This window comes from Macrosteles quadrilineatus, unplaced genomic scaffold, assembly GCF_028750875.1.
Source record: "Macrosteles quadrilineatus isolate MER2022 unplaced genomic scaffold, UCM_ALF_1.0 Scaffold_7__1_contigs__length_78375512, whole genome shotgun sequence".
Lineage (NCBI taxonomy): Eukaryota > Metazoa > Arthropoda > Insecta > Hemiptera > Cicadellidae > Macrosteles > Macrosteles quadrilineatus.
This window is the reverse complement of record NW_026542600.1, coordinates 60279441-60294797: the sequence shown is the minus strand read 5'-3', so window position 1 is coordinate 60294797 and position 15357 is coordinate 60279441. Positions and strand designations below refer to the sequence as shown.

The 15357-nt window shown below is 31.2% G+C and overlaps 1 protein-coding gene across 1 annotated transcript in view; it reads left to right on the top strand.

Annotated features, from left to right (window-relative positions):
- LOC128998668 (glutamate-gated chloride channel-like) overlaps positions 1-15357 on the top strand; it is a 351411-nt gene that overhangs the window by 320045 nt on the left and 16009 nt on the right. Inside the window, exons 16-17 of the mRNA XM_054424900.1 lie at positions 9779-9883; positions 15091-15129. Of these exons, the coding sequence (XP_054280875.1) occupies positions 9779-9883; positions 15091-15129 (144 nt within the window). The remainder of the gene's footprint in view (positions 1-9778; positions 9884-15090; positions 15130-15357) is intronic.

Here is a 15357-nt window from a genome sequence, read left to right as displayed (position 1 = left end):
ATTAAAAAAAATGATAATACTTCTATATTTGGCCTGTAAACATGTAAGTTACCAATATGCTTATGTATCATTTTGTTAACACTCTTAACCAAGAAATATTTTGGTAACTGAATTATAAATTGTTCACTTGAAAATGTTTAGCAGGTAAATGTAGGATCAGAGTTTTAGTAATAGATTGTATTTCTCTTTTAGTTGGATATCCCATTAGGTTACACCTAACAGAATGTTTGCTCCTGTATAAAATTTTCACCATTAATTGTTTCACGATTACGTTTTGATCCTCATTTACTCATATGTGTTTATAATTGTGTTTTATGTTCTTAATTTTTCATTACATCAAAACAGATGAAATATTCTCTGCACCTCGTGAGACCAACCATCGGTTATCAGTTGTTTTAAATGTTAATCTTTTTAATTTTATATTCGTCATAAATGTTTTAAATGTTTTAATGTTCTATGTTCAAACAACGTATATTCAAATAAATAATATAAATCTTTGTAACAAAATCTACTTTGTTGTAAATTGGAGTTGTGTTTTATGTTCTTATTTTTTCATTACATCAAAACAGATGAAAATATTCTCTGCACCTCGTGGACCAACCATCGGTTATGAGTTGTTTTGAATGATAATCTTTTTAATGTTATATTTGTCATAAATGTTTTAATGTCATATGTTCAATAACGCATATTCATAAATTTATAAATCTTTGTAACAGAATCTACTTTTATTTTAAATTGGCCTGTTTTTACGTTATTTTTGTTTTGCATGTATGGTGTTAATTATCCGTAATAATCACACAGTATTTTAAATTTATAAAATTTTTATTACAGGGGTATTAACATGAAAAAGGAGTTTTTTTTACAGTTGAAATATATTAGTACATGTATTAAATGGAAAAGTGATATTTTTATATAAAATATGCTCCATGGACATTGTTGCTCTATTGGTTTCACGGCCACAGGCCGCCAACGGTTTATATCGTTGCAGGCCGCTCGAAGTGGCAACACAGTCAGTAGGGTTGTTTTGTTTGTACAGGCAGCTAATGAGGATTTGTGTACTTTTTACGAAAGCTTGGTTACGTTATGTAAAAATATTCACTCCATTTTAAATGTACAGAAATATATTTTTAAATTTATAATGTTTTATTTAGAACATTATGTGTATTATTTTCAATCTGTCAATAAATTTAAATTCATCAATTTAAATTTAAATGAATAATACACGATTAAATAAGCTGGTGTCACCTGTCATGTTATGTTATCTTATGGGACGTCTAGCAGTACTACTTGCGACGTTGCCAATTCAACACATGCCGCGGCCTGGATTTAAAGGTGGCCGTGGTTTAGCTCAAATATTTTATTAACTCTTTTGTATTATGTGTACCACACCTCAATTAGGTCAATTGCAGTTTTGAATAGAGAATTAAAAATAGTTTCAGGAACAGTTTTAAAGTGGAGAAACAATTTTACTACTGAATCATTTTTATTTATAACATTTTTTTATGTTGAACAAGATTTTTATTTTTATATGTGAATTTATAATTGAACGAAGCCACATTATTCCTTTATTGTCACCTTTTTGTCTAACTTGTACAGAAAACAAAATTGAGACTTCTTAGGTGTAAGGACCAAAAGAGGGAGAACAGGATGTTTACTGTAATGGAGATAATCTCCCTTCCCAGATGGAAGCCGTGTCATAAAAAATGACTTACTGCAACATGAATCTTTCATTAGAACTGAAGGTTTAAGTTATGTCTATTTCACCATCCTCTTGGTTTATTTGACTTCTTTGCTATTTCTACCTAAAGGATTGAATCCTAATATTATAGACTCTAGCTTTGGAATTGAGTAGTAAGACACAGTATTGACAATAAATAGTAAACAAAATTTGTTTAGTATTTAATATTTTATTTTTATTTATATTAATAATTATTAGTTTAACTTCTTTGTACAACATTAATTTTGTTCTTTATCCAAGTGAAACTTAAACCGATCAGAAAACGGACTTCCTGTGATAAGACTAAGCTATGTGAACTATATTCCATTCAATAAATCGATCTTACGATTGGAAATGTACTATCAAGACTTTAAACAAACTTTTATTTTTGTATCAATAGTTAGGTGATTGACTGGGGATCCACCAGAAAATGTGTGGCTTTTCAGTAAATTTAATATAGCATAAATGCAATTTTTCTGGTGATCAAATTTATAATAGATTTTCATAAATGGTTCTCCACACCTAATAAGATCAACAATAATAAAGTCAACTTGTTCAATATTGGTTGGATATTGATACGTGTCCATGGGTTACGAGTATAATATTGAGACAACTCTATAAATTAAAATAAATTATTTAAAAAATAATCAGGAGTTAAGAGTTAATTACATATTACCCTTCAGGGACGTAACCACGTAAAGAAACATGCAAATTAAGAGTTTTTAGAATGGTTTAATAACTGAAATCTGTAAATAAAAGGAGACTGTATTACGATTACTGCATTTATTAATAATAAAAACACTATACATTTAACATTTCGCTTAGTAGTAGTAACATATAATTTATAAACCGCCAATAGATTTTTTTAAATTTTAAGCAATAGTTATAACTCATTATTCATAATTCAATCTGTTTCAGATCTAAGCCCGATTTTAAATTATAAGTAAATTGTTCCCACTAAGACCTCTTTTATATTTTTCGGGGACCTAGTGCAGCTTTTGATATTTTTTAACTCTATACTATATAGTACAAATTGATACTGCGTACTATAATATATATATGTTCTATGCAGTACACTCATTAATCTGTATATTAAATATGCTCGCAAAAAGGTTCCGATAGGAAAAAAAATATACGGTTTGTTAAATTTTTTAAAGATGCTCCTAGTGTGATTTTTTCACATTGCATAGACATGATGGTTATCACGTTTTGTATTAGTAGACATTTGTTGTAGTAAAATGGGTTGTACTATATGATTTTTGAGTCAGGTAGTATAGTAGTGTATTGATTATCAGTTTCAAGTGATTTTCTGTGTTTCCCGACCATTTCTGTGGCCATCGTGTAAAATTGTTTTATTTCACTTTGGCCACCCATGATGTGTCCCTCTGAAGATGTGCGCCAGGTTTTAGGCTCCTGCAATTGACTGTACTAGTTGATTCTTTTAGCATTCTGCATACCACTAGAAGTACCAAACAGTTCGCCAACTCCTCATACCTGTGCCATTGTGATGGAAGCAGAAACTTATGACTGTGTGGACATTTACCATTTCATCATATATTTTACTGATACAATGGTGGTGTCAGTTATTTTATACTACGATGGCTTAGGGAAATAAAAAATACTTGTTTGCATAGAAGAACTAATTTTCATATATTACTGAATTTCTATAATGTGTTTTACAATGGAGACATTGTCATTTAATGACTTCATGTGAACAGTAGTGTTGACTGTTTTCTGTATAGTCCGACCTTTCCTACCTAACCTGGCTAGTCATGAATCAAGATGCTACTGTAAATATTTACAGGAAGTTGATTATGGATTGGTTTTGGTATTGTACAATTAGCATTACAGTTCTACCGAGCTATTTAATATCCAATACTTTGGTAAAATACTGACCCTCCTAAAGAAACAAAACAATGTTCAAATTAATTACACTCCGTATCATTTATGTTATAGAAAATGCATTCATAAATATACACTCTCCTGATGAAAATATATACACGAGTTTAACGATATTTAGTCTTTATTTTGCATTAAAAACATAGCTGGTGTTAAATCTTCCAACGGTAATGATACATTGAAAGAGGTACAACACAAACAGGACAAGGTTTAGGTTGAGGTTTAAGACAAGTAATGATGGTTTATTGTTTATTTTTCACTTAAGGCATGGGGGGCTATGAATTTGAATTATTATTTTATTGGTATGTAGTATATTAAATGAGCAATACCTAAGCTACTTTCTCCAAACATCGCATAAATCAAATTATGTTGTTGATTGAAATATGTAAAATCTAAATCCACAGTAAAATTTAAAGTTATTAATTTTGTAGTAGATTGCCTGAATGGGATGTGATTTGTGTAATGCCATGGTTGCTTCTCATTTTAGTTAATAACAAATTGAATTTAAATAATCTTAACAGTAGCGTAAATGTAAGAGATTTGCAGTAGTCATTGGCAAATTATATGGAAATTTTTCAGCTTCTGCATTTGTTATTGGTCAACTGTACAGTGTATATTTGTCAAGTAATTTTATATAGTAGTTCTGGAATGAGGAGTCCTTTAGATTGCATGTTGAATATTGTTTTCAAAAAGTTCTTTTTGCTTCGTTGTTTGAATTTTGTTATTCAAGTTAAAAATCAAATACAATTTTAACTATATTTTTATATCATTTGTAATAAATCCAAAATCTAGTTGTTATTGATTGAACCTAATATTTAATACACAAATTCCAAAACTGATATACAGGAGTGTATTTCTAATTTAATACATATGATAAATGAACAAGGTTCTTTTTTTTAATGCTTGTGTTTTTTTTTTTTTTTTTATTTTGTAAATAATATCAACCATGGGGGTTACACAAAAGTCTGGAACCCCCTAGTTAACTTTTTAACGCGTTGCAGTAGGAAAACCAAACTCTGCACATATTTACAACATAAGAAATTGCACTTTTTTTATCAAAGTTACAACTTTGCCCCAGCCCCCAAAATTGGGTATTTTAGGGGCTGCTCTAAATTGTCAAATGTAAACACCTATCATGTGACCCCTCATTTTAAAGGGTTTACCAAGAGAATTTTAATGGTGCAAACTAGAGGTCAATATCGCACCCCTAAGCAAAATGGCAGCCAAATGGCGCATTCAAATTGGGTATTTTGGGGGCTGCTCTAAATTGTCAAATGTAAACACCTATCATGTGACCCCTCATTTTAAAGGGTTTAACAAGAGAAATTGATTGGCGCAAACCAGAGGTCCTTATCGCACCCCTAATCAAAATGGAAGTAATTTTGAAATATCCCCTATTAACTTTTTTACAGGTTATAGCAGGAAAACTAAACTCAGCATACCTTATTAAAGAAACTTGAATTTACCTTTTGGTCAGTATTCAAATATAACATTTTAATACTGACCAAAAGGTAAATTCAAGTTTTTTTTAATATAACATTTTAATACTGACCAAAAGGTAAATTCAAGTTTTTTTAATAAGGTATGCTGAGTTTAGTTTTCCTGCTATAACCTGTAAAAAAGTTAATAGGGGATATTTCAAAATTACTTCCATTTTGATTAGGGGTGCGATAAGGACCTCTGGTTTGCGCCATTCAATTTCTCTTGATAAACCCTTTAAAATGAGGGGTCACATGAGGGGTGTTTACATTTGAAAATTTGGGGCTGCCCCCAAAATACCCCACTTTGAGGGCCGGGTACAAGTTCTAATTTTAAAGAAAAAGTGCATTTTTTTATGTTGTAAATGTGTGCCGAGTTTGGTTTTCCTACTGCAACGTGTTAAAAAGTTAACTGGGGGGTTCCAGACTTTTGCCTAACCCTGTATTAAAAAGGCCAAGGCTAAGGCAAAATTTAGGTTGTAGCAGGAAAGCCTTTTTATCCTACCTAACTCAAGCTTACGATGTTATGGGAATTATTTTCAAATCATGGCAAGAAAAATAATAGTATAGCAATATGAATATTGCTACATTTTTTATGTTATCAACAAATGAAGACTTGTTAGCGGAGCTTATATTATTCATAAAATTATTTTGACCACATAATAGATCTTCATATGGTCCATACTTTTTAAACATATCTACAAGGTCAGTGTTTATTGGAATATTGTTTTTGTTTTACAATATGGTATAGCTACTAAACAGGTGACATTGTCAGTCAAAATTGCATTGATAATACAAGAATCAGTAGATAGAGAAAAAAGTCATAAAGAAATAGTTATTACTGATGTTTTGGATTCCTAAAATTATGTTTGAATCTTGTATTTTTGGCTATGTAAAATATCATATTTAGACTGAACAGTTGTTAGTGTTTAAAAAATTAAGCTAGGGACAGTAATTAAGAAGAAGTAAGATTCTCTATATTTCTGATGAGAACCCCCAAGTTCAATACCATATTAAAGAACAAAATTACATTAAGCATAATTATATGTTTAGTCTAATTTTAATATCAGTATTTCTCACACAAAGCATAGGTAACAGGAATAATTCACTTTATGCAACATGGTTGTATTTTCACCATAAGCATTTCACCTAAATAAATAAATAAATCAGAAGATTTATTACACATAACAATTTTATACACATTGAATAGCTTTAATAGCAAGCAAGCTTTCTAGTTATTTAAAAACTGAATACCATCCAAATTAACTGGCACCAAGTGATAAAAACTGTGTTATTAATATTTTAGAGTAAGTATGACTTAAAAAACAAGACAGCTGTAAGGTTTGAATAGTAATTGAAAATGGGTTAAAGTGTTTACATGAACCAACACTGTGTTTACACTGTAGATAAAACCCCACAAAAATCCATGGTTTCATGTATTATTATAATTAGTATAATTATTATTATTATAATTATTAGTATAATTTCAGTCATCGAAAAAATTAAAATAATAATCCAGGATATACAACTCTAGTAAAATACAAAAATAATATGAGTTGTTGTGTGGTTTAGTTTATGTTAACCTAAAAGTATAGATACCGAATTACATTTAAGACAGGGTTTAAAGACAATTTTAGAGGTTTATAGTTAACATGTGTGCTAAATAAACGTGAGATTTATGCCCCAGAGAGTAATTAAGAGTGGTAATTCAGTCCATTTGTTGACCCCTTGATTACTCTTAACTGAGGGGCTGTTAAAACTTTGGATGTATATAAAGTCAAACATTGTATACGTTAATGAGTGCATTATTATGATCAAGTTTAATTTACAAAACCTGTTGAAAAACTTCATTTTTTAACCTTGAAAAAGCTTTTTTTTTGCAAAAAATTAAAATACCCTATTATTAAATATGTATTTATTTATATTATAAGTATTAGGTTTTATTCCTAAATTTTTAAATTCAGGCCCAAAAGGGCAAAATAACCTTGTTATGAATAGTCATTTATTTAGTCTTTTAACAACACAGTATAGTAATTGACATTGTCATTATTATTGTAAAAGATATAAGATGCAATACTTATATACATACTGTACTTAAAAAATTTGACATGAAAAATCCAAATTATAGGCTGCCCTTTATTTAACATTTAACAGGTTACCAGGGTTAAAAATATGCAAACTTAACTAACTTAAACTATAAATGACAGTGAGTCTTTCTTAAAAAATACTAATGGTTATCACTGGTGTAACAATGAACATAGAGGGAGAAAATATATAATTTCTATCGTTAAATCACAGATGTATATGTAAGGTAACAAACATATCAAAATACAGTGAACATGAAAGGTTCCACATTCATATGTTAATTAAGGAATTGAGCTGATTGGCCTCAAAAGTTCAGACAAAAATGTTGACACATTCACTTATGCTTACCATTATGAGTTTGTACTTTTAGAAGTTTAATACAAAATATGCACAATTACAATTCAGTGATGGTTATTTAACATCGGTAATTCAACTTTACTAATCATATTTTCAGTACAACAACACAGTTTCTGGTCCTGTTGAAATTTAGGTTATTATGAACATTTCTCCCTATGAATGGATAAAAATAGATAAGTACCTACGTAAGTTCCCTATACGCTAGCTTCCTTTCATTCCCCTCATTTAATCCTTCACCTTTATCAAACTTCAAACAACCCTCATTTAATTGATACCAAACAAACACCACTATGTATGGAACCTTTGTGAGATAACTTCTGTACCCTAGTAAGTACTTCTGTACCCTATGAAAAGATGGAGGTAATGAGGTAACATTTAACCAATCAAGTGCCCTTCGTGGTATGTTACTTCTTAGACAAGTATTTATCTCACTTCTGATAACAAGTTTAGTCGACAGAATTTTATGATACAATTTTTGTACGTTGATTCTTAGGACTCCCTGTGAAAGGCAATCAGTACATTATAATTACAAAGCCTAAGCTTGGAAAACAAAGTTGAAATACTCACAAGGTTGTTGGTTGCTTTTCAATATACAGGGTGAATTTTAAATGAGTTCCCCCCCTACTTTTTTCTACATTTCTTAAGATATCATCTCCGGACCACGTCAGATCATTGTTGAGTAGTAAGTACTTCATTTTGACTGGGTATAAATTTTTGGCCGCCATCTTGGATCCGCCATATTGGATACAAAGTTTTTTTTCAAATGTAAAGGTAGGGTTGTGACCCATTATTTCAAACAAGAATTTTACGCTGATTACAATGCCGCAATTATTTTTTAAAAATCTTGATCCGTTCTAAAGTTATGAGGACTTTTTATAATTTTATTTTTAGCACATTTTAACATTGTGCATTTACAAACTAAGACCATAATCTCAAAATAGTGCTAGATAAAGATAAGTATACACCACCATTCATTGTCGACTTATTTTCATTTGGTTATGACGGATGTAGTTTTTTCAGCCGCCATCTTGGATCCGCCATTTTGAAATGTGATCAATTAATTTAAATATGAAGGTGGTGTTGTGACCCATCATTTTGATCTAGTTTTTCATGCTGAACTCAATGCCGCAATCCGTTTTTCATTTGCATCTTTGGATTTTGAAATATTGAAATTTTAAATAAGAGTATTTTAATATTTCATCAAGAAAGCTTGATAACCAAAAACGGATTGCGGCATTGAGTCCAGTATAAAAAAGTAGTTCAAAATGATGGGTCACAACACCACCTTCTTATTTAATGACATTGATCATGTTTCAAAATGGCGGATCCAAGATGGCGGCTGAAAAAATTACATCCGTCATAACCAAGTGAAAATATGTCAACAATGAATGGTGGTGTATACTTATCTTTATCTAGCACTATTTTGAGATTATGGTCTTAGTTTGTTAATGCACAATGTTAAAATGGGCTAAAAATAAAGTTATAAAAATGCCTCATAACTTTAGAACGAATCAAGATTTTTAAAAACTAATTGCGGCATTGTAATCAGCGTAAAATTCTAGTTTGAAATAATGGGTCACAACCCTACCTTTACATTTGAAAAATAAACTTTGTATCCAATATGGCGGATCCAAGATGGCGGCCAAAAATGTATACCCAGTCCAAATGAAGTACTTACTACTCAACAATGATCTGACGTGGTCCGGAGATGATATCTTAAGAAATGTAGAAAAAAGTAGGGGGGGAACTCATTTAAAATTCACCCTGTATATGATAACCGTTTTGAATAAATGTGGATTTTGTAAATGATTGTCAACTGTCAAAGAGATGTTTTGAATGGTTGGAAATTACGTACTAGTATTAACGTACGTGTAAGTGATATGTAGTTGTAAATTTAAGTTTACAATCTGTTAAGATTTTCATCTCACAATACTTTTACTAATTTTTATGATTTTCATCCAGGTAACATGATATAATCAGTTTTGTATTTCTAAATTTAAATCAACAAATGTTTTGAAACCTTCAAGTTAATTTTTTCTGGGCGACTTGTACTTGTTGATGGAGAAAAGCATCTTGTGTGTCAATGTTAACCAATTGTTAAGGATAGTTAAGTAATGTTAATAGACCAATGTCAATTGAAGAATATACCAACATATGAGGAAAGGCTAATTGGCCAATAAAACCACACACACTCTTATCTCATGTTGATCACTGATTAATTTTTGTTCTCTCTTCTTTTCAGGGGGACAAGAAAGGTGAGGGGGGAGGAGCCAATGAGATAGTTACCTGTGCCAACTGTGGGCCCAATCCTTGTACCCATACCACCAACAACGGGTGTGCCACAGAGGTTAGAACCAATGTCTGTATCTGTATCCCTCCTTCTAACACTTTATCTATAACACTTTGCTTTAAAGCCACCCATTGAGATTTGGGTGCTATCTGTATTTTTTTTATAGCTACGGCAGTGCCATTTTGAATTTTAGAATCATAAACACTTTTATGGGTCCGCCCTACCTCTCCCGTTCCGTGTAAATGCAAGGGTTTGGGGGCCCCGTGTTTCCGAAGGCTACACTTAACGTAGAATCAAAGTTAGGGTGGAATTTTGAAGAAGATTAAATTATATAAAGTATGGCGATTTCAATATGTTTAATATCCTACTATAAAGCCTGAAAATCTTCTTTTAATGTAGACGAAAAACGGCAATTTCAAACTAATTAAACTTATTTAAGAATCGTTATAAAAAAATTAAACCAAGGTCGTATGGATTATTCTTTCTTTGTTCTTTAAACCACCGTTTCTAGCATGTATGGGTAATTTACAAAGGCAGGGCCCATAAACCTCTGCAAGCGCTTCTCGCGGCGCTGTTCAATGGCGCAACATAGCTACTGAAGCCCGAGCTGAGGTAGTGCGCACCCTTAAGGTAAAACTGTTCAAACCACTCCATCTTGTATAGACAAGTCAGGAATGGAAACCACCCCTTTCACACAGATGTCTGACAGGCTAACCACTAGGCTAGTAACACGCCTGGTTGAACGTTAAGCAGTTATTACTATACACATTCATCAACGTGTGAGTTGATTTTGATGAGTTGGATGCTAACTAGGATTGAAACTACTCATAAATTAAAATTGAGTTCATTTTCACAAGTTGCACTGAGAGAGAAATTACCTCCTTCTGGTTACTTTTCCCAAAAAATATTTTTCATCCTAGAATTTCAACTGTGAATTTGAAGTTGTTCAACTTGTGTTCACGTTCTATCTGAACTCCAAGACGTCAACTGAGTTCCATTACTTTTGGCAAGATATTTTAACAGGCAGCATTATAGATTGTGTCTCATAATAAGCACTCCCTCGATCTTTTCATAGTTTAGGTCAATTCTATTGGAATATTATCATTTTTATTTAATAATTACTTATTGGTGCAATTACTTGCTCAGTTTTGAAACAGAGATGGGAAAATTAAACACATGAAATTGATATGACACTCACCAGAGGGGATCCAGGCGTTTGGTTGCAAAAATAGCAATCTTATAGTCATCAACATTTCTCTAAATTTCAGCTCAGTTTGATTTACATTCCATGTTCTGAAGAGGTATAGTCAAATATCCTGAGGGCTTGTACTTGTGAGCCCAAACATGTGTAAGAATGTTCAAAATTGTCTAGTTTAAAGGGTATTATAAATTTCATAAATAAAAACTTCATCATTTCTCAACCCTAGATTTGACTCTGTAAAAATGTGTTTCCAAAGCAATCGTCTAAGGAATGTACATGTTCAAATACTATTACATATCAGAGAGACTCTATTTAATCTTTGGTGCCTACAGTAGGTACCATTATATACACTATATACCTATAGTAACTGTATACACTTAAAATAATTAGGGTAATTTAAATCTCACAGAAATTTCAAACATAGTAAACATAAAGTTGAGGGAAAAGACCATTAAAAACTGCACCACAGTTTTGGTAATCTCCGCAGACCAAACTTTGTTCAAGAAATAGTTATGCTGAGAGGCAAGTTTAGGTACCTAAGGCTTTATCAAACCGACTACTAGCATATTGTGTTAATACAAAACAGTGGGAAAATATAGCCCCATTCATGAATCCATACTAAAAACAATTACGATGTTTTCAACAAACAATTACAAATTCATTCGGTTTGGACAAATAAAATATAAATTTTCTCCTCTCCAAGAATACGTCTTGTAATAATTTAGGGTTAAGAATAAAACTACCTACACAACACCACATCTTTTATACACCTTTGATATTCCTCCTTATGTTTTGTTCTACAGACTCACCTAAAAACGGGTCTCAGGAGCAAAATATTTCTAAATGTCAAAATTTACTGATACTTGACCATCCCAAGTTAATCAATTTGTTTAATTAAACAGTTTTATTTTAATGCCAAAAAGTTGTGTAGCTTATGCAAATTGTTTTGCTCGATGCACTGGATGTACTGGAGAATAGATGGCCATGATATTCTAGATTGTGCTCTGTACTGGTTGGTTAATGATTTCAAGATTAGGTTCTCCCACAATGTTTTAAATGTGTTTAAAGCAGGGTTGTTATTGACATGTGCATAGTATGTCTGCCGTGCTACATGTTTTCTCTGAATTATGTTTTGATCCTTTGACAATCTATCTTTAACTCCTTTTTGTTATTCTCATTTTACCTTAACTGCATTTGCGTATTTATTTTTTGGACTTTCCTGGTGAGTGTAATCCAAAATATTACAGTTTATCCTGTTAATCTATCAAAACAACTACTGGCAACAACACAGCAAGCCACTACAGTTTAGTTACCTTCAGTAACCTATTCTTTCCTTGTGGTCCAAGTTTATCCTATTAGATTGTGCGCATTTCGATACGTACACCATTGTCAGATCCATAGAAGAACTATTCTTGCCTGAAGAGGTGTGTCGAAAGTTCACAAGTTCTTCAGTTGAGTCTCAACACCCATCTGGTCACCTCCATTCTGGTCTGTGCACGTGTTGTGAAAGTAAAACGATGTTAAATAACAGACGAAGAGTGTTTTATGTCTTATGAGTAATATTTTGAACTTTCGACACGCCTCTTTAGACAAGAATTGTTCTTATACGGATCTGACGATGGTGTATGCACCGAAATGTGTGTAATCCAATTGGATAAACTTGGACCACAATGCAACAACAGGTATACTACGGTAATTCAACCTTTTTATTTGCCAAATAATTAGTCTGGAAAAACCACGACAAGAAATGAAATATCTTCAGCACCTCTTTTTGTAATGCTTGTCATTCAGTTTTTTGTTTTAGCTGTGATCCTAGTGGATTCTTATGAGCTAATAGAGTATAGGTATTTGAATAATCATACACATTTCTATGTAGTAACAAACAATGTTGTGAGTAGAATTACAAAGAGATTGGTTCCATTAAAATATTTGAGCAGAAACATTAATGAATTGTTTTATTGCTAAGCTAAAACTACTGTACATATATCTACTTTGCATTATGACAAAACATACTTATTTTTGTATTTATACTCAAAAGGTTGGTGACAATATAAAAACTGTTATGAGTTACAGTATTTAATTGGGTCCATAAAATTATCTTCTTTTTAAAAACTAATTTGGGTTTGTTATTTTTTGCAATAAACTTTAATTATGTAAACCCATTCAGAGACTCAATCAAATAAATACAAGATGGTTTAATGCCCACAATGAGTTCTGACATGGCAACTGACCCAATTGCTATTCATTATCTATTTTGGCTCCAGGGATGGTTTTCTGTTTTGATGACAATATCTTTTGGATAAACAGTTGAAAAGTGTTTGAATGAGTAGTAGGTTTGGTATCTGGCTCTTTCTGGGTAATTTGATTCCATTACTGTACTTTAGGATCTTAGAAAATGTCTAGCACATTATTAAATTCTAAGTTTTCAAGTTTTCAAAATTAAATCTCTTATAGCAGCTCTACTTAATAAAATATTTGTATACAGATTCCACAAAGAATAGTAAAATAAATTGATGCACTGTATTGCATTATCTTGAAAATAGGCAGCAGCTATATAGATAATCCCGTCTATACCATTTTCTAGGTCGATCTAGATGAAATTACCCTTACAAAAATTATCTCATCCGATCATCTGGTTACAATATTTTGCCTTACAACAGATCATTCTTATTCAAGTTTATTTGAGAAAACCATAAGTCTGTTAAACCATCAGGTTGAAGTTAAAAAAGGTATGAGTTTTTGATGCAGAAACCAGTTTATTGTTTCGTTTCATCCAACCAGAGTTTATTAATTTAAATTTAAAATGCAGAAGCTCTTCATTCACTTCATCAGCAGATACTAAATGTTGAGGTTTTCAAACTTCTGACACAACATCTCATGCACTTCTATCTTTTCCCTTCACATGGAATTTCTTCTGACCATTTTATTATGGCACCAATCTTTTCTTTGATTCTATATCTCCTCCCTTCTGAGATCTTGATCTGATGTGGTATTTCTAAAAGTTTAATGTTCAACGTTTTACATCAAATCAGCTGGATCTCTTCTTGCAAAAGGCCAAAAATTCAACTGATTTTCTTCATCTTCCCCTTAGTATTTCATCGATAAGTAATAATTTAAGATAGACTTATCTTTGTTTTTTCGCTGGATCATGGACATAATTGGGTGTTTGTGACTATATAGTTTATTGGATGAATAATCCAAATAAAATCTTAACTACAGTAAAATAATACAGAATATTGAAGGTTTTAAGAAGCAAATAAAGTATTGAAATCTTAACAAGTTTTCCTATAATTCTTTAGAAACTGCAATTTTAACAATGGTACAAAATTTACACCTAAATTACAAAAATAGTGAAAAGTTAAAATTTCTTTATCTTAAGTGGATCTCTATTTTTCATTCAAAACTGTATTAATAAATCATCCTTCATTTCTAATCTGTTTTTCTCATATGTAGTCTTCTTGAAGAAAAAAATATATGGTGGGAATTTTTTAGTACCATATGTACTATGTTTTTTTTTTTTTGTATGTTTTTTAGTAACAAAACTATTTCTCTTTAAAATTGGGGATTAATCTAATTAATCTAAATAAATAGGAATCATAAGTTTTTTCCATTCTATTTATTTACTTGAAGTAAAATAAATTTGAGTGGGGTGAAATGGAATAGTTTATAATAAAGTGTAGACAATTACTAATCTCACTGTCGAGTACTTTAAGTTTATTTTTTTCATTTTGTACATATTAAACATACTGTATATAATGGAATGTCATTATAAATGTAGTAGTCGTCTTTTTTTACTTGCTAGTGTTTTATTTATTTTTTTTTCATTTCATGATCATAATAATTACAGCTTATACTATATTATATAAGACAATTGCCATACATACGTCTTGACCATTACATTGAACACTGTCCATTGTTGTACTGTACATAGAAATTAAACTTTCTTGCAATATGAGCTAAACAGTGATGGTTTTACTCTATTATCCCTCTAAATATTTCAAAACTTGATGCTCTACTTTTTGTAGCCTGTATACATAAATGTAGCAAGTTCTTTAACTTACAGAATTGTATCCCCGGCGCCCCACCCGGATTGCCACCGCAGGTAAGTTAGGCAAATCCTTTCAATGTTTCCAGTTCAGCTACCGTACGCAAATCCGACCATTTTGTCAAAATGAAAACGCTAAACTCTTGCACTTCTCTTGTGAAATTGTAAGTTCTTCAATATAGCATCAGTTCATTTCAAGGATTCACCCCTCCCCCTGATAGTTAAGAATTTTTCTAATTTTTCAACCGTTTAAGTTATGTTTCAAAAAGTTTTTTTTTTTCGAAT